A 21,190-nucleotide genomic window follows, 5' to 3' on the forward strand; every position below is an offset into this window, starting at 1 on the left:
CGCGCCGTTACAGTTACAGCAGCAATCTGTGCGGAATATTGAACCCGGTCAACGGTGTTGCGAAGTTTCCTCCTTGTTTGAACGCCCTGTATTATTTATAGGCGAGGAATGTACGGATCTTTTGCAGCAAAATATTTGGCAACTGCAATTTTTCTTCTCTCAAAACTAAAGTTCAAAACAAGGAACAAATTTTATTCGACAGAATACATTTTAAAGAATGTAATAGCATCTTTTGCAAGTTGAAGGGAGATTTAACGTACCGTAAATTCTGCAGTTCTTACAGGAGTTGGTAGAATGTAGTTATGCCTGAAAGGACGCGACGTGATAGGTCGCCAGACTGATGGGTGTGCTTTCAGAAAGAAAATCGTTCGCTAAGAAAGCTTCGGCGACTTGCAGCAGGGTATTTCATGTCTTTAACCTGCTGCAAATAACCGTTTATTTTATATGTTCATTTCGACATAAAATCGGTGGTAGCAGGAAATGTTAAAGTTGATATGACAGTTCCTTTTGTGTCATGTCTGTCGGCACCAACGCTCCTCTCCTGAACCAGTTCTAATTTCTGTAGATCAGAACTCGTAGCGTACATGTCTGAAGTATCAACCCTAAGCAAGATTAGAAAGGTAGCAAGCCTGTTTATAGTGAGTGTTCAGTAACTTTACGATGAGTTTTCTTGGTCACAGTCATCTATAAGTGACCAGTGTATACATTAAGGGCTATATTAAATACTGATTATACATTTAGTACGAATTTCGCTTCAGCTGTTGTCATGGGAACCATCAACAATATCTGAAGTTTAGGAAACTTCAAACACAAGAAATAAGTATGGAAAAACTGGAACAATATTTCTGAAGTATTCTGCGTGTACGAAATCGAAGATGATTGAAATTTACTAAATCAAAAAGTTTTTACTTTTGACAATCATCATGTTAGTTTCGAATAATTTTGGAATTCTAAAACATTGTTCTTCTATCACAGCCTTATAATCAAGAGGCTAGTGAAATGGTCTTAGTGAACTTAAATACCCAGGACCACGCATATGTTATTGGAATCAAAATAGTTTCACCGAAACGTCACAGATCTCCTCAGAAGTAGAGTTCCAGATTTTCCAATGTTTCTTTCGTAGAAATGATGGTCATTTACATCCACAGGAAAGAATATCACTTTGTACCTATCTACTCTTGTATCAAATTAGTGTAAAGCAAACCCTGTGGAAGAGTTATGTCATGGATGCAGATAATCTTTATATTACATCTTGTTAAATCACTGAGAAGATTTACCCACAGATATTTGTGAAATGTAGGCACTTCATTCATCCGCCGAGACCCTTGATATAAATTATATTTCAGTACACTGACCTGCAGTTTCACTTTTCACGTTTTCCTACAGTTACATGTCCGTCTGGCTCGCATGTTGCATAAACTTAAAAAGAAACTTGACGCCCCGTCTTGAAGGAGCAGTGCTTCGCAGGAAGCATAATGTTTCTCCTTTTGATTCGGTAGCTTTATTGCTGAATACAGTCAAGAAATGTTCATACGAAGGAGTGGAACCGCCTGTAGAGAGTTCAGTTGTGAAGAGAACGCTGAGATGTTACGTGTGTGTGACGGTCACTACGTCCGCAAGCGGGTCCCAGTGAGACCACGTGGTGATATTTTCGTAGAAAGTGTCCCCAGGGCACAATGTGTCCCGAACCTGACGGTGTCCCAGAAGTTTGTAGTCGACTGCGATGGATCCTCGTTCCACCCCACACTGGATCAAATCTTTGGCTGCTTCCATCATCTCGGGTGTTGGCAGCGAGTCTGGAAATAACACGGAATGTACCTAGTTACAGTTACGTATTTATTTTTGTTATGAAACTGCTTCATTATACCTATGACCTGGGCTCGGAACAAATGGTCCCTCGCGGTCCTAGATCCAGATGGTTTCGTTGGTTGGCGACGAGGAATTCGCTGCAGTCGTTTAAATTCACAGACGTATTTCGGGTTTTTAAGGTGGGAAGCCAGCGACTAACCGCTTGAGCTATGGCGCGGCCATCCTTTTTAAGGGTTACTGTTACTCTTACTACTACTGCCGCTGATCCTCGCCAGCACAGTCATTCTTGTCTTCAGGTCTCGTCGAGATCCATGACGAAGATTTTTGTTCTCTCCTAGATACGTACATATTTAGAAGCGGGGCTTCCTCTTTCACGGGGGTTGGTGTTTTATATAGGTGCTACGTTTGTTGTACCGTAGTTTAAGCACGAGTATATCCGCGCTGTCACGGCGTTCAGATCGCTATGAATTCTGTGTACCCATTATCACTGCACTATGCTAAGCAACGTCCATACAAGAAATACAGAGGTTTCCTGTCAATGCCTTAACTTACGTAACTACTTAGAAACTGCAGTTAAGTCAGCTGAACCGTCGTAGGCCTGACCGCCACAAAGTTTAAGCCGCTTATACTTTTTATGCATGATTTCTTTTTATACATTACCACGTACATTTGGATTTACATGGTTTAGGATTACTTCTGCTTGTGTTCTGCATAATTATGTAGTCATACACGTAAGGAATTTTGGAAGCCACGTGCCACATGGCCACATGGCGAAGTTCAGAGAATCAGAGTTACTTTACGACTGGCGGTTTACCGTCAGTCAGTTCGTCTTGGTGCCAAGACCCTTGATGCCCACGACCAGAGATTTTATTTTTGCAACTGAACCCTTGCGGTCATAGCCCTTACGTAAGGCTCCACTTTCAGGAGAGGATGGGTTTGTCTCTTATGAATAAGCTTGGCCTTTCATGAAGTGTACGTATTTTATATGTAGCGTGTTATTGAAAATTCTTCCTTTTGCACTCACTGATTCAAGTCAAAGTCGAAGTTTGCTACGACCGACGTTCAGTCGGCCAGTATGTCTTGGTGTCAAGCCCCCATCTAAGGCCCAAGACCAGGCAGCGCCATAGCTCAAGCGGTTAGTCGCTGGCTTCCCACCGCTGCGGCCCGGGTTCGATCCCGGGTCTGGTAAAGTGGGATTTGTGGTGGACAAAGTGGCACTGTGGCAGGTTTTCTCCGAGTACTTCGGTTTCCCCTGCCAATCTTCATTCCACCAATTGCTCCACAATGACCCTCACCTATCATCTGGGGCTGGTACAATAGGCCAGAAGTGGCCGCAGTACAAGAGACTTAGTCCCACCCCACTAGCAATATAAAAAAAAGGCCCAAGACCAGATTTTTGTTACTGTCAGATAGTTGCGGGTGTGTTGATGTGGGAAGCTGTCTCTGACGAGAGGACGGGTCTGTCGTTTACATTTGCTGCTTGCTGTCTCCAGCGCTGTCATTCTCGGGTGCGAGTCCCGCGGGACTTATAACCGTATTTTACTGCCTTAGATTCGAGACTCTCTCAACCTGGAGGGCCATTTCCCCGTATTTATGTCCCCAAGGCACTGTCCCTTTTCATCGCCTACGACTCACAGAGCTACGTTGGAGATTCTCGAACGCGCCTCCACTCGGGAATGATGGCCAAGTTGCCTGGACGGCTCTCGCTATACAGCCTAGGCACGGATCGCATAGAAAACATCTTTTCCAATAGTTCCTTCATTGTCGCTTACCTGGTGGCAAGCCGTTGTCTAGCGACGGCTCGCTTGTTTATCAAGCCTCTCCTACGCAACGGACAGTGTGTAAGTAGTCATATCACAGCATTAAGAAGTAGACCGTAGTTTTTGTCGTCATTGGCCCTGTAGTCCAGGATCTGAATATTTTCAGAAGCCTGAACAGTTGCGAACGATTCAGATGAATTCATGACATAACGGGAAATTGTTTCTTAAATCCAAAAAACTTGTGCCTTATGATGACACCTCCTTCGCGTAATACTCGTGCATTCAGCTGCTTACCCATGAAGTCTCCGATGAAACAGATACCAGTGCTTCGGTTGTTATATCGAGGTGCATGGGCGCCCTGGACGTCCCATCCTCGACCCTCGTACACGTTTCCTGTTCCACCCACGCAGAAACTGTGGACCGGGGACACAAGAAAATTAATGTGTGGGCCTTAGATAACGAAACCTTGAAAGCAAATAAAGTACTTGCTTCGCATATAGCATACTTATTTTTTATTAATATTAATTTATTTAATTGTATTTGTAATTGTTTTTGTTGTTGTTGTAAATCGTATTTGCATTGTATTCATTTTGTGTAATATGTCCTTTATTGCTTGTGTAGTTATGTATGCTGTGTTTTCTTTGAGTGTGGTGTGTTATATTGTGTGTGGTGACTTATTCTATTATCACTGCCACCGGCTAAAAACCCATTTGCAGCTCAAAAATAAATAATAAAAGATATCCTAGGTATGCGTTTCGCATGTTATTACTATGTGAGCTGGGAAAAGTAATTCAGTAAATTCCCTGGCTGTGGGCCGTTACAACAGGGGTTTGATTCCGGCGGAAGCAGATATTATTATCTTTGTCTTCATGTCCAGCCCAGCTTGAGGCCGACCAGCCTAGTTTGTGTCTGCAGGGATAAATCGGCAGGACCGTGAAGCTATTTACCTCTAGTATCCTGAAAGTCTGCTCGGCGTGGTGCTTAGGAACAGGGATAATTTGCAAAACTTCCCAAGGTTATTAGGTTGAGTGAAAATATTATATCAACATGGGTCAGATTCTCAACTGTTACGAAACTATTGTTGCAATTGCTGAAATCAAAAGAAAATGGCTGATTGAATAAACCATGATTTATCTTATCAACTACATAACAGTTTTATTTTATTAGTTATCTGTGCTTGTTGCTGTTTAAAATGACCCCCTGTGTTGTCCCTGCGTAATCTTGCGCCTTCTGCAGCAGAGCTAGTAGCGTTTCGTATGCTCTCGGGACTTTTCCGTTTGCGGTCAGCAGCAGCACTGATTTACCGCCGCATTTCAGCGTTCTCTGTGACCTCCCTAGTTAAAGCAGCTCCTTGGGCCGTGCCATAGCTCAGGCGGTTAGTCCCGGCTGCTCGGGTTTGACCCCGTGTCCGGTCATGTGCGATTTGTGGTGGACAGAGTGGCATTGGGGCAGATTTTCTCCGAGTACTTCGGCTTCCCCTATCAATTGGTATTCCATCAATTGCTCCACAATCACCATCATCTATCATCTGGGGCTGCTATAGGCCAGTAGTGGCCGCAGTACAAGGGACTTAGTCCCGCCCCACTAAGAATAATTAAAATGTAATAATAAAAAAGTTAACTCAAAAACAATTAAGTCTGGTGAACGGGGAGGCCAGTTCTGCAGCCATTTGCGATCAATATATCCACTTCAGCGATTCACGTTCTAAATGAAGTGGAGCGCCATCTTGTTGTAGCCACATGTTTAGTGTGGCCTGGGAGGGGCTGGGAGACATATACCAAACGACTGAACAAGAGAGTCATCTGGAGGAAGCGCATCCGGTTGAGAAACTAGGATAGATCAGTAAAATAAAATGTCTGTGTAGATGGTGAGATAACTAAACAAAAATTTTCACTCAATCAGCTGTTTTCTTTTTGTTTCCTTAACTTTTAGAAGTAGGTCTATAATGGCTGAGAATCAGACCCATTTATTCCACTCAAAATAACCTAAAATTTAACAGACATTTCATGGGACACTGTATGACTACTGCGTACCGTTTTAGGGTCTGGACCTAACTTTCCGATAATGCCGAGAAACGTACTTAATATTACATCATCGTTCTTCCATGTCGGACGAGTATTTTGCCGTAATGATAACGCTCGAGACTTATGTTCAAGGTGATTGAGGTTTCTCGCGGTTTTTCTTCGTCTCCTAATTTTTACCTACTGACAGTTCATGATCATCTCTGGGTCTTATTTGGTGATGTATGACCTCCATTTTAAACACTGCTTTTATTAACCTAATAATCAACTACTCCATATATAAGCTCATAGAAAAACGCGTATATGTTTGAGAAAGAAAATAATGCAGAGCCGTGTTTATTTGAAGCTGAAACTTGATCTGAACAATATTGAAGATTTAAGTTCCTACCTCGCAGGAAACACTACGTCTTCGTTTTTGTTATGAGAATCACAAATGCAGCATGTAGACAAAATGTGTAATTTTTTTATATTGTTAAAACAAGTTGATAGAGGGTGTAGCGTGGTCATCGCGGCGAATCCCCACGGCCATTAATTTCGATTTTCTAGACCGGAGTCGCTACATTTCCATTTACATAGCTCCTCTGTTATCCTCACGAGGCTGAGTGGACTCCGTTCGAGACCCACTACATCTCAGAAAATCTGGTAGCACCAGGAATCGAACCCGGAACATCTGGATCTGTAGGCACTCTGACCAGTATACCATGGAAAAGTTGGCACTAACTTCGCCGACAAACGGCGGTCGCTCGGTCGGTAAAGTTTGCTTGCGGACTAAATCCACGGAGTTAAAGCAAGTGGTGCATATAATAACCGAAGTAATTTAAAGGGTTACTGGGGAGTGGTCTGAAGGCTCACAGAGCTGTCATACAGTAAAATAGTCATGAGTCTCGTGGCACTCGGAACCTAGAATCACTGTGCTGGCGAGGGCCAGCAGCAATTTTAATGTGCCCTAGTAAGGAGACCCGTACTTGTAGCCGATGTCAAACCAGCCACGTAGGTCCTGATGCATATACTGCATGGTTCTCATGGCCGCCTCGCAGTCTTCGCTCGAGTTGCAGAACCGAGGTCTGTGTGTGTGGTGTAACACGACGAAAGGAACCGGCAGTGACGTGATGTTGTCCGTCTCTTTGGCCGGTTTGGTACCCCACTGCTCTCGGGTTACGATGTCGGGACACGAGGTATCCCTCCTTATAATAACAGCAGCTCCGGTCACTGAAACGTTAAAAATACTGTATTATCCTTTGGGATACATTGTTTTGGTAGGAGTATCTGAAGGAAAGACACAGCATTAAATGGGAGAGTGTGCACTCGATTAGTCTGTCATAGGACAGGGACCAGTTGAGGGCTCCTGTCAACTAAATTAAAAAGAAAACTAAACTCTGCGGCTTTAGCCCGTAAGCGAACTATACCGACCGAGCGACCGCCGCTTCTCAGTGAAGTTAGTGCCAACTTTTGCGGATAGGTGTCGCGTGGTCAGGGCAACGAATCCCCACGGCCGTTAACTTTGGTTTTCTAGACCGGAGCCGCTATTTCTTTGAAATTTCATTGTATAAAAGTTCGATTTAAACCTCATGCAAATTAAGTGTTGCATTGAACCTGCCGACTAAATTGACATCGTCTGACAATTTTTGTTTAGTTGCCAAAACCAAATTTTATCGAAATCCATCTAGTATCTCTGATGATGAAATATGTAGCCGGACATATGGCTCTTCCCTTTATACTGTACTGGAGCAAAGAACACATAAAACCCACAGGACCAGTGCCCTTTTTTCCATTGTGTTACTTTTGTTATCTTTTTACGTGAATTGATTTCGTACTATGTGAATTAGTAACAAAATTCGTAGTTATAAAGTAGGTCGTTCACCTGTGATGCTCTGGTAAATAAGAAAAATAGGAACAAACATTTTGGTTAACAAGTGTGCGCACATGACCTCGGCAGTGAGATTGTATGGTGCGATAATTGCGAAACACTTTTTGTGGGAGCAAAGAATATTTCTGGGAATTGTACACTAAGTATTACTTGGAGTACACTTATTCTGAGAAACAAGCGGTCACTTAGTTACCTATGCCGTTTCCCGTCTTCTATGAAACACGAAAGATCATTACCATGTTCACAAGAGTCTGCTACGCACTGCGTATTATCTCTTCCTCATTTACCAAGCATAGTTGGCCGCGCCATAGCTCAAGCGGTTAGTCGCTGGCTTCCCACCGCGGCGGCCCGGGTTCGATCCTGGGTCTGGTCAAGTGGGATTTGTGGTGGGCATAGTGGCGCTGGGGCGGGTTTTCTCCGAGTACTTCGGTTTCCCCTGTCAATCTTCATTCCACCAATTGCTCCACAATGACCCTCACCTATCATCTGGGGCTGGTACAATAGGCCAGAAGCGGCCCCAGTACAAGGGACTTAGTCCCACCTCATTAGCATTTAAAAAAAGCATAGTTGATCAGTAACGGGGGCACGCGGTAACGTAGTTGGTTGAGACACTGTACTACAAGCCGGAAGGTCGCGGGTTCGAGTCCAGATTAGGTGGATCTTTTTCAATTGACCTAATCCTTCCACTCTGGCCCTGGGGTCGACTCAGCCTCTATGGGGCGTAAAGTGCGGCCAGCGCGTAAGGCTGACAACCTTACCGCCATCTGTGAGCCCATTGTCTAGAAAATGTGGGATCCTCGACGTTTCAGAACTCCATGGACCTCCACGGCCTGTTACAGGGATAGCTTTACCTTATCTTTTAGTTGATAAATAATGCATATAATAGTATTTGGGAAGTACTCAGTTCGAATTCCAGTCGAACGTTACGATTTAGTGGTTTTGCATTCATGTTTTGTTTTAGGCCATTAGGAACGAAAGCTGCAAGAATACGTCTGCTAGTCTCTTCATACCTGTCCGTCCTCGTGTCACAACTCGAATTTTGTTGAAATATTCCGATTTTTGTCAACTTCGGACAAAGGTGACGGTGCTTTACATGTAAACCTACATGCGTTCCTGCGTGCATGTCGTAATTTGGAGCGTAATTCATTAAACTTTATGGAAGCGTAACATATTGAGGTGATGCTAGAGACAGAAATGAAAGCTAGTGCTGAGATCAAGAAAACTGGAACTTTACATCCACTCCCCCATACGCCTTCATGGCTTAGTGCTTAATTAGTTTAGCACAGGAACAACTTTGCATTTTTATGAGGTTTATTGAAATTTAATCCAGAAGACTGGTGTGATATATACGTAATTAGGGAATAGCTTGTTAAGGTAAGAAATAAGCACTTTATTATTTCAGAACGGTTTAAATCCAGTGAGATGAGTCCTTCAGAAGCCTTCAGCCACTCAGCTTCTCAAGAATTTGGAGCCTGTCAGCGGTCCGTATCCTGAGCCAGATGAATCCAGTCCATACCACCCCTTCCTATTTATCCAAGATATATTTTAATATTATCCTCCCACCTACGTTTAGGTCTTCATAGTGGTCTCTTTCCTTGTGGCTTTCGTACAGTAACTCAACATTATGTCAGTACATTGTATTTTAAGAAAACCCCCTGGCGATGAATGGGTACTTAACCAGTTGATTCTTAAAACTTTCATGTTAACGTCGTCAGTGCATTTCTGTTACTCAACGGTTTTGTATAGACAATGAAACCTGTTCTTCCCACCAAGTGGCAGTTTCAGAGACAGCAATTCTGAACATAACCCGTTATATCGGCGCACAGTACTCTGTGATTCCCCCAGCTGGGATAGAAGCGTTAATGTACAAGTTTATTGCTAATTGTCAGTCTTATCTTCAAAACAGGGGTGTACGGAATTTTATCTTTTTAATTCTAATAGATCTAAAACATTTGTCGATCACATTGGCCGCGCGGTCTAAGGCATGAAGTGTCTTCGGCCGCTCATAGGCTGCAATCGTGGGTTCGAATTCCGCTTGAGGCATGGATGTATGTGTGCGTTTGTTCTGTGTTTGTGCTGTCCTTTGTGCTCGTAGCGGCCTTGCGACGGGCTGATCACTCGTCCAAGGAGACCTACCGACTATATAAAAGATGAAGAAACTTAAATAGTGACGAAGGCCCAACAAAGGGCTGTACATTTGGCGGAACAAGATAGCATTTCATAAAATCGCGTCACTTATCCGTAACAAGCAGGGAGCTAGATTAGATGTTTGTATCAGTCTATTCTTGAATTACACAGAAAAACAAATTTTCACCTTTTCCTGTAATGTCTGCAATATCTGCTGATTTCGACTAAATCTATTACACAGAAATGGCAGTAAAAAGTTGTATCACTGTTTCCTTATAATACACATTTTTTTTTCTGCATGCGGGAGATGAATGTGGTCCGTCCTGCATAGTTTTAGTACGCAGTTTGAAGTGATTTTGTTATTTAGAGGCGAGTAAACATTCACTAATAAAATGTATTCCACCATTGTGATTGATAAAAATTCCTTTGCAAAAACCAGTAGTTGCTTGGCTAGTCAAGACGCTCCCAATAATTTATGGAACGCGAAGGATCATTACCGTTTTTACAAGGACCCCCCCCCCCCCCCCCATCGCCCNACCTCGCGTCCTATTCCCTGGAAGTAAATTTTAATATTATCTATCACCTCCTCGGTCTTCCTTGTGGCCTCATTCCTTCAGGGTTGCCTACAAAATCTTTGTATAAATCTCTTTTCATTCCCGTCCGTTCTATATGTTCCGCCCATCTCATCGTCCTTGATTTGATAATCCTAACAATATTTGGCGAAAAATACAGTTTGTGAAGCTTCTGATCATGCGGTTTTCTCCACCATGTCCAAATGTGACAGATCAAGGAAATGTTAATAGTTGTGTATGTTTTAGTCCTTACGTCTTCACGTAACAGACTCGGAGATCAAACATTCTGAACAGAGATTAGCAAGCATGTCTCGTCATTTCCTCGTGAATGCTGTTTCGGCTTGTTACTAAGGTTCACAAATATTTGAATCAGTGTGATACACACCTTTATGAAACTTTCACATACCACGCCTCACAAACATCCTCCTTCATGATAGTTTGATAAAAAGGGTTTTCCTCCAACAAGAAATCGTTGCATTCATCGTCTGAGAAACGTATTGTCTCAGCTAACTACTGGACGTTGGCCATGGAAACTTCAAAGTCTGATTACGTCCGATTGGTCGCAGTCTGCCCCGAGCATAAACTTTATTTTTGAATAGTTATATTACTTTAAATTGAGATTGTTTTTAGGCCTGTTTTATTTCTTTTGTTTGACACATTTGAGTAAAGCTATCCCTGCAACAAACCGTGGAGGCCCATAGGGCTGTGAGACTTTGAGGGTCCCACATTATCTAGGCAATCGGCTCACAGTTGGCGGTAAGGTTGTCAGCCTTACGCGCCGGACGCCCTTTACCCCCCAGGAAGATTCTTGGTACTCATTTCTGTTAGAGGCTGAGTCGACCCGAGAGGCCATATTGCGGCTGGAAGGATTAGGTAAATTGAAAAAGGAATCCACCTCATTGGGACTGGAACCCGCGACCTTCCGGCTTGTGTAGCATAGTGCCTCAATCAACTGCGCTGTCGCGTGTCCCCGACACATTTCAATACACGTATCTAAAAGGAAAAGTTGTCCCTGTACTTAACTAATTAAGCACTACGCTTTTAAGACGTTGGGTGGGGGGGAGTGGCTGTATAGACCATGTATTGTTGACCTCGGCACTAGTTGGAGATGAGTGGTCAGCTTCACGCCCCGCCCGCTTTACCCCGGGGAAAGAACCGCCAGTACCCATTCGATAGGATGGTGGATTGGTCGCACAACCGGTTTGGAAGAGTTGGAGAAGAGAAGAATCTTGTCCCTACCGGGACTCGAACCACGATCCCTCGGCCGTCCAACCCGTAGCCAGTCGTACCAACTGCACTGTCCCGGCTCTTCCAGTACTCTTATGTACCAGAAATAATTTCAGTTTGTAGTTTTATGAAGTCACATGACTAAAGATGAAGCAGAAATTGCATTGCCTTGAATTTTAACAGACTAAATTGTTTATTTAATGGCTGAAAGCAGAAGAAACGTGCGTATCATTTTTTCCGTCGTGAGTGATTCAAATTAAATAAAATATGCAATGCCATTTTGATGATTTTTTGTGAGAAATTTATTGTCTGTTTGTTTTCTCGCAATTCCACTTCGAGGAGGATTTACAAATTTAGCTTTTCATTTGGAGGCGAACTAGTAGTGTCTATGCACAGAGCGAGGTCCTGCACTGCTAGGATAGTAAAATGAAGAGCGTTGAGACACGTGGAGAGATGAAGCACACTTTAACATTATAGTAGAACTCTGCAGAGAAGAGACGGTTTGGGATATGTTGATGTATATAGTAAGATAATACTAAAATGGATCAAGGGAGCCGGAATAGCTGTGTTGGTACAGGAACTATGCTGCGGGTTGGATAGCCGAAAAATCGATGTTTGGTTCGCGGCAGGGACAAGATATTGTCTGCAGCGAGCAATCCAGTTCTAAGGCCCATTCAGGCTCCTTTGTGATGAGTGTCCTGGGCTTTTTCTCCGGGGGAAAGTGGCCAGGTCGTGAATTCGAACACTCACCTGTTTATTCACTTTGATGGCAGTTTAAAACAAGATGCATTTGTCTCCACTAATTTAGTTTCATAGTAGGCCTTCATCGTGACAATCAAGTGAAGTTTAGGTCACGAAGGTATGTGTAGTACTTGTAGGTAAGCTTCTAGTATTCTTAACCTCAGCAGTATGGTTAGCATAGTATCACGTTCCAGCTGCTTTACTTCTTGGAAATAGCTCGCTCTCGGTATTACGCAAAATACTAGTGAAGTTTAAAGTGTGAACATTATCATTTGTAGCACAGCATGACCAATTTTCGAAGCATGTACTAATGGCGAACTTTTAAAATAATGATAGAAGCAGGTCTTTTATTATTTTGGAATGTACTTGTCACTTATCAAACCGTTCAGTGAAAAAATATCTTAATATTCTGCAGAATATTAGTTAAAAGTTTACAACATTGAATGAAAGTTAATTCTTTGATATACGCGCTAGCGTAGTTGGTTGAGGCACTATGGTACAAACCGGAAGGTCGCGGGTTCAAGTCCCGATGAGGTCATTGAATTCTTTTCACTTGACCTAATCCTTCCAGCCGCACTATGGCCCTGGGGTCGACCCAGCCTCTAACAGAAATGAGTACGAGGAATATTCTTGGGGTTAAAGGACGGCTGGCGCGTAGGGCTGACAACCTTACCGCCATCTATGAGCCGATTGTCTAGAAAATGTGGGAACCTCAACATCTCACAACCCTATGGGCCTCCATGGTCTGTTACGGGGATACCTTTACTTACTTTTTGTACTCTAAAATATCGGCCAACTTTCGAAAGACTAACTGAATCTAAACTCTTTTAGCATTCCACAAAACTTTTGCTTACTTTTGAAAATACAGAATGAAAGTAAATTATTTTAGTTTTGAGTACTCTCTTGTAGGATGTAATGACATATAGGCTGACGGAAATCTACCAACGTTTCGGAGAACAAGCCAAGCTCTTCCTGCCGCCTGCTTCATGCTGACTTATTCTTTCAGTCATCAAGATGGAGTCTGTACGTTTGTTCGACATATTGGTAGGCTTCTACCAGACCCCGTCCTAGGAATTAGTATTCTCCATAGTGACTGCTATGGGAACCTCAAATCCAACATCCAAAATACTTATTGCCTTTCAGAGTACTGAACTGAAGTAAATTCTCTCTTATTCTAGGAAACAATTGTTAAATTTTAGAACGCTACAAACTCTTTGATATCTCACAAAACATTGGCTACCGGTCAGAACTCAAGATTAATTAGAACGCTACAAACTCTTTGATATCTCACAAAACATTGGCTACCGGTCAGAACTCAAGATTAAAGTACTTTCTTTAGTGCAGTAAATCCTCGGTAATCCAATTACACTTAATCCGTATAGAAATATGAAAAACGAAAAATTATGTTCACAGTTGAATACGTATATTAAAAGACAGATGAGATTTAGGATCATGAAGGATTAGCGTAAGAGGACTTTCAGACTGTTTTGAGGGCAGCTGGAGAGACTGAAACTACGCAAGAACATATCCAAGATCGGCTTGAACTGGAGGAAGCAGCTTCTGACAAAGGAAGAAATCGCTACAGTGATGTTTTTTTCCCTTCATTTTCATCATCACTACGTGTATTATTAAAATTTATGTTTGTTTCTAATTTTTTGTCTTTTAGGGCTATATTTTGCGCATTTCGTCGGGATTATCGCCTAATCCGGATGTCCCTACCTCAAATCTGGAATAGCGAGGGTTTACTGTATTTACGAAGTATTTGTTGACATTCAATTAAAGCGAATTCTTTGGTATCTCACAAAATATTGAGAACCGGTCAAAACTCGTAATTACACTAAATTCTTTAATATTCCACTAAGTACCGTATTTACGCATGTATAGGCCGCAGCACAATTTTCAGACAAATTATAGAAAAAATTTTCTTGGAATATTATTTCAGGAGTAGAAATTATTCCGAAATTTGGCAACGTTAATTTTTTTAAAATGAAGTGTGATTTCGAATATTTCGAATATAAGCCGCACCCCAGTTTTCCTCTTGAATTTTTGGCAAAAAATGTGCGGCCTATACATGCGTAAATACGGTATTTGCTAACTTTCAAAGTACTAAATGGAAATAAATTCGTTTATACTGGCCACCTAATAGAGTAATGGGTGTAAGTAAGTTGTCTAAGGGGGCACGCCATAGCTCAAGCGGTTAGTCGCTGGCTTCCCACCGCGGCGGCCCAGGTTCGATCCCGGGTGTGATCAAGTGGGATTAGTGGTGAACAAAGTGGCGCTGGGGCAGGTTTTCTCCAAGTACTTCGGTTTCCCCTGCCAATCTTCATTTCACCAATTGCTCCACAATTACCCTCATCTATCATCTGGGTTTGGTACAATAGGCCAGAAGTGGCCGCAATACAAGGGACTTAGTCCTACCCCACTAACAGTAAAAAAGTTGTCTGAGTGTGTTCATGGTGCGCAGTATGATGCCCAAGAGAGGCGGATGACCAGTTGGGTGCACTTACTTTGCAGAGCGGCGGCGATGACTGCACAGAGTACTATATTCACGTCCGTCTGTCCCATGATGGCGCGTTGAAGTCCCGCCAAATATTGCGCGCACTACAGCTGTGCTGTGGCTTCTTATTCTCTTCACGGTCACGTGTGACGTCAGCACGCCGCTATACTATTTTGCGCTACAACCTAACTCGTCGTGGTAACCCCACTCTTCAACCCTTGCTAGCCCTCGTCATTGTAATTAGAAATATGCTGTATTTTAGCACCAGCTGTCTCCAGACGTCATAACACGGTTCCATGATTTTGCATAACGACTGATTATGTGCTTAGTAAAGTCATTACTCACGCTTGCTTAGCTGCCAAATTATAAGCATCTAGGAAACATAAACTATTGGTATGCTTAAAAGTTATATTACGTATTTGTATGAAAGGGTAGCATGCGGTAGTGTAGTTGCTTGAAGCAGTATGCTACTAGCCGGAAAGTCACGGGTTCAATTCTCGATGGGGTCATTGGATTTTTTTTTTTCAATTTACTTAATCCTTCCAGCCGCTCTATGGCCCTGGGGTCGGCTCAGCCTCTAACAGAAATGAGAAACTTTCTCTGGGGGTAAAGGGCGGCCGGTGCGTAAGGCTGAGAACCCTACCGCCTTCTGTAATCCGATTGTCTAGAAAATGTGGGAGCCTCGACGTCTCACAACCCTATGGACCTTCACGGCCTGTTAACAAGAATAGCTTTACTTACTTTTTTTTATAATAAAGGCATATTAACATCTAAACATCTAGTTCATCTAGTAATTTAACATATCAATAATATATAATTTGCTGTATAGACGAAAATGTAATAAATACTGCATATATGTATAATATATTTGTGGTGAACACTTATTTTCTGCTCTGTAAACCAGTTACAGTTTCGACTGAAACAGTTCTGTCTTGTAAGATATGAATTCTCACGGCTCTGAACCATGAAGAGTATTTTGTAATTCACTGTGTCACATCCAAGAGTACAGTACTTTTCAGTTCTCTCATGTATGAACTTTTCAAACTTTTTCATACTTTTCCCCCAAAGACTTTTCTTTGGAAAAAGCACACCCTAATTAAGTAAGTGCCGGTCACGGTAACCGAGCGGTCTAAGGCATGCAGTGTCTTCGCTTGATCGGAAGCCGGGATCGTGGGTTCGAATCCCACTCAGGGCATGGATGTTTGTGTGCGTTTTTCTGTGTTTGTCTACAGGTAGAGGCCTTGCGACGAGCTGATAACTCGCCCAAGGAGTCCTACCGTATGTGTAAGATCTAGAAAACCCGAAGTGAATGGAGTTCATGGAGGTAGGCCTAGGCCCACCGAGGCTGTAATGCCAAGGAAAAAAAATTAAGTAACTCGATGAAGCTGAATCGTTTTTGAGAAGGTCGCGCTATGAATTGAAGTAAATTCGTTGACATTCTAAAATACTGAAAGTAAATTCTTTGTCATTGCGAAAACTGTTGGCTAACTTTCCAGACACTGATTGAATGTAAGCCCCTTGTCGTTCAGAAGATTATTGGACAACTTTCAGAACACCGATCGAAAGTAAATTACTTTACGTTGTGCACAATATTGGCCAAATGGAAAACACTGATTGAAAGCGAATCCTTCGATATTTCGCAGAATTTCGGCTGAAGCTAATACTTTCTTGAATGGTCTTTTCAGATTTTGCGTCACTTTCCTCTGTAGAAGTCAACTGCGCGATAAGAGAGATATCGTGACTATCTCCGTGCATGACATTCCTCCTTGAGAAGCCGTCTTCATCCGCAGTCAGAAGATACATCGTGCGGTGGTGACAAGGGACCCATTTAACATAGAAAATACGTCTTATAGAGTAGGTAAGTAAAGTTAAATGGCTTAATTAATTAAGCACCATCCCATAAGACGTGGAAGTGTGTAGGTATAGAGCCAGCTTTCTTGATCTCGGCACTGAGTGGGGCTTGAATGACCACCTTCCCCTTTACCGCCAGCTCGGAACAGTACATTGAAGAGAAAAATCTGTTCGGGAATCGAACACCGACTCCTCGGTCGTCCAGCCCATAGCCTAATCGCTGTGCCGACCCAGTACAGTGGAACCTCGCTTAACGAGCATAAGTTGTTCCAGAATATTACTCGTAATGCGAAACACTCATTAAGCGAAACAATTTTCCCATATAAATTAATGTAAAATACGATAATGCGTTCCATGCCGAAAAATAAATACTAAAAAAATATATGTATAACGTTTATTCAAAGAAAATTATATATACATTGTTAAGGAGCGTGAATCATCTTCATCTTTTCTTCTATGCGGAATGAACCAACCTGGAAAGCGAATTAGATTTGCAGAAAAGTTTATTATTTATGATACATATCTAATTCTTTTTTACTAGAAAGCTGTCTAGAGACATTTGTTTTTGCCGACGCTTTAAAATTTGGCGAAAATGCGACACAACATTATCATTAAATAAATTTGTAATGCGCATAGCCACTGCCTTATTAGGGTGATGCTTTTCAATGTACAGTGCAACAGTTTCCCATGCTTTCAGCATTTCTCTTATTGCGCCAGAAGATTGTTGCTTTGCTGTTACCTCCTCCTCCTCCTCTGACAAACTCTTCTCCACAACTTCTTGCTGTGAAACACAGTGCAACTCCAAATCGTGCAAATCGTTGATGTAGACCGATTGTATGTGCGTGCTAGATCAGCCACGCTCACACCTCGTTCTCGCTTTTCAATGATTTTACGTTTCATTTCTACGGCTATTTTTATTCTTTTATTGCTGTCTTTTTGCGGCTTTTTCTTTGGGGACATTTTTGCAAGGGTTATTAAACTTTGCACAAAAAAAAAAATCACAAATAATATGTGTGAACACAAGTTTGGAGAAATGTCTGATCACAAGCGACACTAAGACGCTAGCGGAACGAGTGCTAAACACAGACTGATGTAGCAAGCGCACAATCCGGGACTTCCCCTCTCGTCACTCGTTATGCGAAACGTCGCTCGTTAAGCGAGTCATCCCTTTACAATTTGTTTTGCTCGTTATGCGAACTACTCGTTGTGAGAGGTGCTCGTTAAGCGAGGTTCCACTGTATCTTTCATGTTTATGTTCTAATTTCTTAGTTTTATGTTGGGTTTTTGTTGAAATTTATGTGGGAGATTGATTAAGATCAGTGACAGAATTGGATGAAGCGGTGAATCTTCTGACTTGGACTTGGAGATGACCATTCAGATCTCATCCAGGACATCGATAATCGTGACTGAGGTTTTTGTGATCCCTAGTTCAGGAGAATGTCGGGGAAGTACCTCATTTTAAAGTAAGCCACAACCGCTTACTTCCACATTCTTTCCAATTTACTGTCCGCTAATCATTCTACCATTCGTCGCTGTGTGCTAGGCATCGTTAAATAAATAGATAAAGAAATGAATAACAATATCAGTCACTTGTCCCTAGGGCCAGCTCACGCGCGCTGCTTGCTATGTTACGTAAGAGACTCTGAAGGTGAAATTGAAGCCTTGTTGCTAGCACGGACATAGTGTAAACTTCCGTACTCTCCAGGGATTGTCGCGATTGAGGTCACGTGTTCACTTTTACGATTTTAATGATTTGTATGTTACTCTCTTAGCTTTCTCACAAATTTATACCTCTACCTGCATGGCTAACATCGCTAGCCATTCTTTTGGGAAATATGACTGCGCGGAAGACACAGAAAGCCAAATTCCGCAAATGTGGCGCCATTAATAGATTTATTATTACCTTATGCCATTGAAAGACTACCAGTTTGCCCGTAAGTCGATCTTTTCATACGTGTCTTAACCCGAGCCGCGGATATTGTTGAAAATTAATACGGAAGACTCATTAATTTAGACGAGGGATATTCGGAAAGTAAAGATACAAGTCCAGTAAAAATGCAAGGGACATATATTTTTTTCAGAAATGGCAGTGCCGCCATGTGAGATAGGAACCGTATGACAGGTCAGAGTCACGGCAACGTCGTGCTCGCAGTGTGTGTTTAAATTGGCCATGTCCGTTGAAAATCTCGTCAGATGTGTGAGGTTCGTGCAGTAATTCGATTTCTTCACGCGAAAGGAGAAACTGCTGCTGAAATTCATCGCCATCTTGTTTCTGTTTACGGCGAAGATGTTATGAACAGGCAAAACGTGGCAAAATGGCGTGAATTTGAAGCGGGAAGAAGCGATGTTCATGAAATAAGGAGTGGAAGGCCATCCGTTGTCGCTGATTAAATAAACAAAAAAAAAATGATGAAAATATTCATGCCGACAGATTATGAACCATCGATGAACTTCATCAACAATTTCCAGAAGTGTCGAGAACTCTTATCCATGGCTAAGAGAGCAGGCGTGAGGTTTCTACGGTGCTGGTATAAAAAACTCGTTCCCAGGCTCACTAAGTGCGTTGCGATCCAAGGTGACTATGTTGTAAAGTAAATAAAGGTGTGTTGTAAAAGTGCTACAAGTGAACCCCCCCCCAAATGCTTTATAAATATTTCATGGGCTTTGTGTCTTTACTTTCCGAATATCTTTCATATTTCATTGTCTCCATTAAGCAAGGTCACTTACCTTCGACGGAGCTGAAGCCACGTGCATGATGAAGACGAGGCAGATTCTTCGCTCAGCAGGTTAATTGTGCGTTAACGCTCTGTACTTTTGTTCATAATAGTGTTGGGTTGGGGTGAGACTGAGTCAGCTTGGTACATCGTCCACTAATTGGCCTATTGTACCAGCCCCAGATGATAGATGAGGGTGATTGTGGAGCAATTGGTGGAATGAGAATTGACAGGGGAAACCGAAGTACTAGGAGAACACCTGCCCCAGTGCCACTTAGTCCACCACACATCCCATATGACTTTACCTGGACTCGAACCCAGGCCGCCGTGGTGGGAAGCCGGCGACTAACCGCTTGAGCAATGACACATCTACCATGTTCAGAGTGTATGTGGTTTGAAACTCGGGATTGTAATCGCCTGTACAGTCTGAGGTTTTCGTGGTCTTCTTCAGTCTCTCCAGAAGAATACGAGGGGAATGCCTTGATATGGGCTTTGACCACTTCCTGTCAGGCCCGTTTCTATTCACTGTTCATGATACCGAGCGTATTGTCTTAAGCGATAATGTTTCTGATTTGTATGCGTACGGTGCCTCGTTTGAATCTCGGTCAGGACATCGACTCTCTTTCTTGTGGTTTCCTCAGTTCCCAGACGCACATATCTGGATAGTACTTTATATTAAACCACGGCCACTGCCCCGTCCTTTTCAGTTCATTATACACTAATATCCAAACATTCGAAGTTCTTTGGACTGTGCTGTTAAATTAACTACAGACGAAGAAGAAGATTTGGGAACGACAAACCGCCTACTTTCCTTGATACGACACGGACTGCATAGAAAAAGACGGGTCCAACAGTTCTTCTATTGCTTGTATATTCGTTGCCGTGGTAATGTTCTAGCAACGGTAGGGGATACGCATACAGTCACACACACACTGATGGGAGGGATTTATTAAGTACGCCGTTGACATGGGTTGAGGTGCAATGATATTCATACCAAGTTTCACAAAGATTGGTTCAGGCATTCAAAAGTTGATAAGGGAGACACGCAGACAGCATAAGTCTATTTTATTTTTTTTTTCAAAATATGGAAAGTATGCAAAAAAAAAAGAAGTCATATTTCCATATCATTCGGCAATATATAGCCCTTGTAGATGTAATGGCATCGTTTAAGAACATAATCAGTGTTACTGCTGATATAATGTCATAAAACCTCATGGAATCAGATTATTTTGAAAACATACGCGTAGCTAATATAAATATGGGGCAGCGCTGAAGATGCGACTTATTTTGGGTAAGGGTGACTAGGATAAGGTTGAATCACGAGCCATTGTTATACCCATAATGAACTGTTTTGCTTCACAGTAGCAGTGAGACCACAATCTCCAACTTCATATAACGTCTGATACATGCCCTCCTAATCCAATGGCATTCGTCACAATCCATAGTGCACATAAAACTGCGCAGAATTTTCTCAAGCTAATGTGTAGTGTAGCGAGGTCATTCGTGATGTCAACGTGTCAAAAAAATGGAATTACTTCCTGATGGAACAACATGCAGGGAGGAACTCCACAGGGGCTCTTTCTGAACGAGACAATGATGATTTTTTTTACGTATTTAATTTATTATGATGCAGTGAAACTTTAAAGCTTAATGATACGGTTCAGAAATTCTCATTGTTGACGCACACTTTTATCATGATGCTGACGTAAGCAAAGGGAACGGTAATCATAAAAAGGCTGACAAGTAACAGCGTTTCATTGAGTAGACTTGCGTAGAGGCGGGCCTGTAGACTTGTATTTGGGATGTACTCGTTTCGAATATCGGTCAAGACAGCGGTTATCCCGAGCCAGTTTTAATGGTTTTCCTCTGTCCCTGCAGGCAAATGCCGGGATGGCATTGAAAAAAAAAATTAAACAAAGACCTCTTCTTTCTATTCATTGATTCATCAGTGGTTCTATTGCCCTTTGTTGGGCCCTGGCCTCTTCAGTTTCGTAATCCTTTTTA

The 21,190-nt window shown here is 42.4% G+C and overlaps 2 protein-coding genes across 5 annotated transcripts in view; one reads left to right on the forward strand and one right to left on the reverse strand.

The window, feature by feature from the left end:
• The window catches only part of LOC111869424 (trichoplein keratin filament-binding protein), a 119,848-nt gene that overhangs the window by 47,140 nt on the left and 51,518 nt on the right, over positions 1-21,190 (forward strand). For 2 of the 4 annotated variants that reach the window (XM_023860944.2, XM_023860946.2), the window contains exon 1: positions 16,397-16,479. The exons of 1 other annotated variant lie outside the window; for it this stretch is intronic. The gene's annotated coding sequence lies outside the window, so the exon portion shown is untranslated. Of the gene's footprint in view, positions 1-16,396; positions 16,480-21,190 lie in introns of those variants that run through there. One more of the 4 variants, XM_023860945.2, reaches the window with a different exon arrangement.
• LOC111869425 (peptidoglycan-recognition protein SB1) lies at positions 175-14,713 on the reverse strand. The gene is made up of 4 exons (XM_023860947.2): positions 14,632-14,713; positions 6,556-6,799; positions 3,864-3,982; positions 175-1,796 (listed from the first exon to the last, which is right to left on the reverse strand). The coding sequence occupies exons 1-4, from the start codon at positions 14,687-14,689 to the stop codon at positions 1,588-1,590; spliced, it is 630 nt and encodes a 209-aa protein (XP_023716715.1). The 5' UTR covers positions 14,690-14,713; the 3' UTR covers positions 175-1,587.

Source organism: Cryptotermes secundus, unplaced genomic scaffold (assembly GCF_002891405.2).
Source record: "Cryptotermes secundus unplaced genomic scaffold, Csec_1.0 scaffold813, whole genome shotgun sequence".
Lineage (NCBI taxonomy): Eukaryota > Metazoa > Arthropoda > Insecta > Blattodea > Kalotermitidae > Cryptotermes > Cryptotermes secundus.

Excerpts from the sequence above, each read along its gene's own strand:
- LOC111869425 (XM_023860947.2), bottom strand. The coding sequence starts at position 14,689 with ATGGGACAGACGGACGTGAATATAGTACTCTGTGCAGTCATCGCCGCC. Across the intron at positions 6,800-14,631 it reads CATCGCCGCCGCTCTGCAAA|TGACCGGAGCTGCTGTTATT; the intron begins GTAAGTGCACCC and ends TTAACGTTTCAG. Across the intron at positions 3,983-6,555 it reads TGGTTTGACATCGGCTACAA|TTTCTGCGTGGGTGGAACAG; the intron begins GTACGGGTCTCC and ends CCCGGTCCACAG.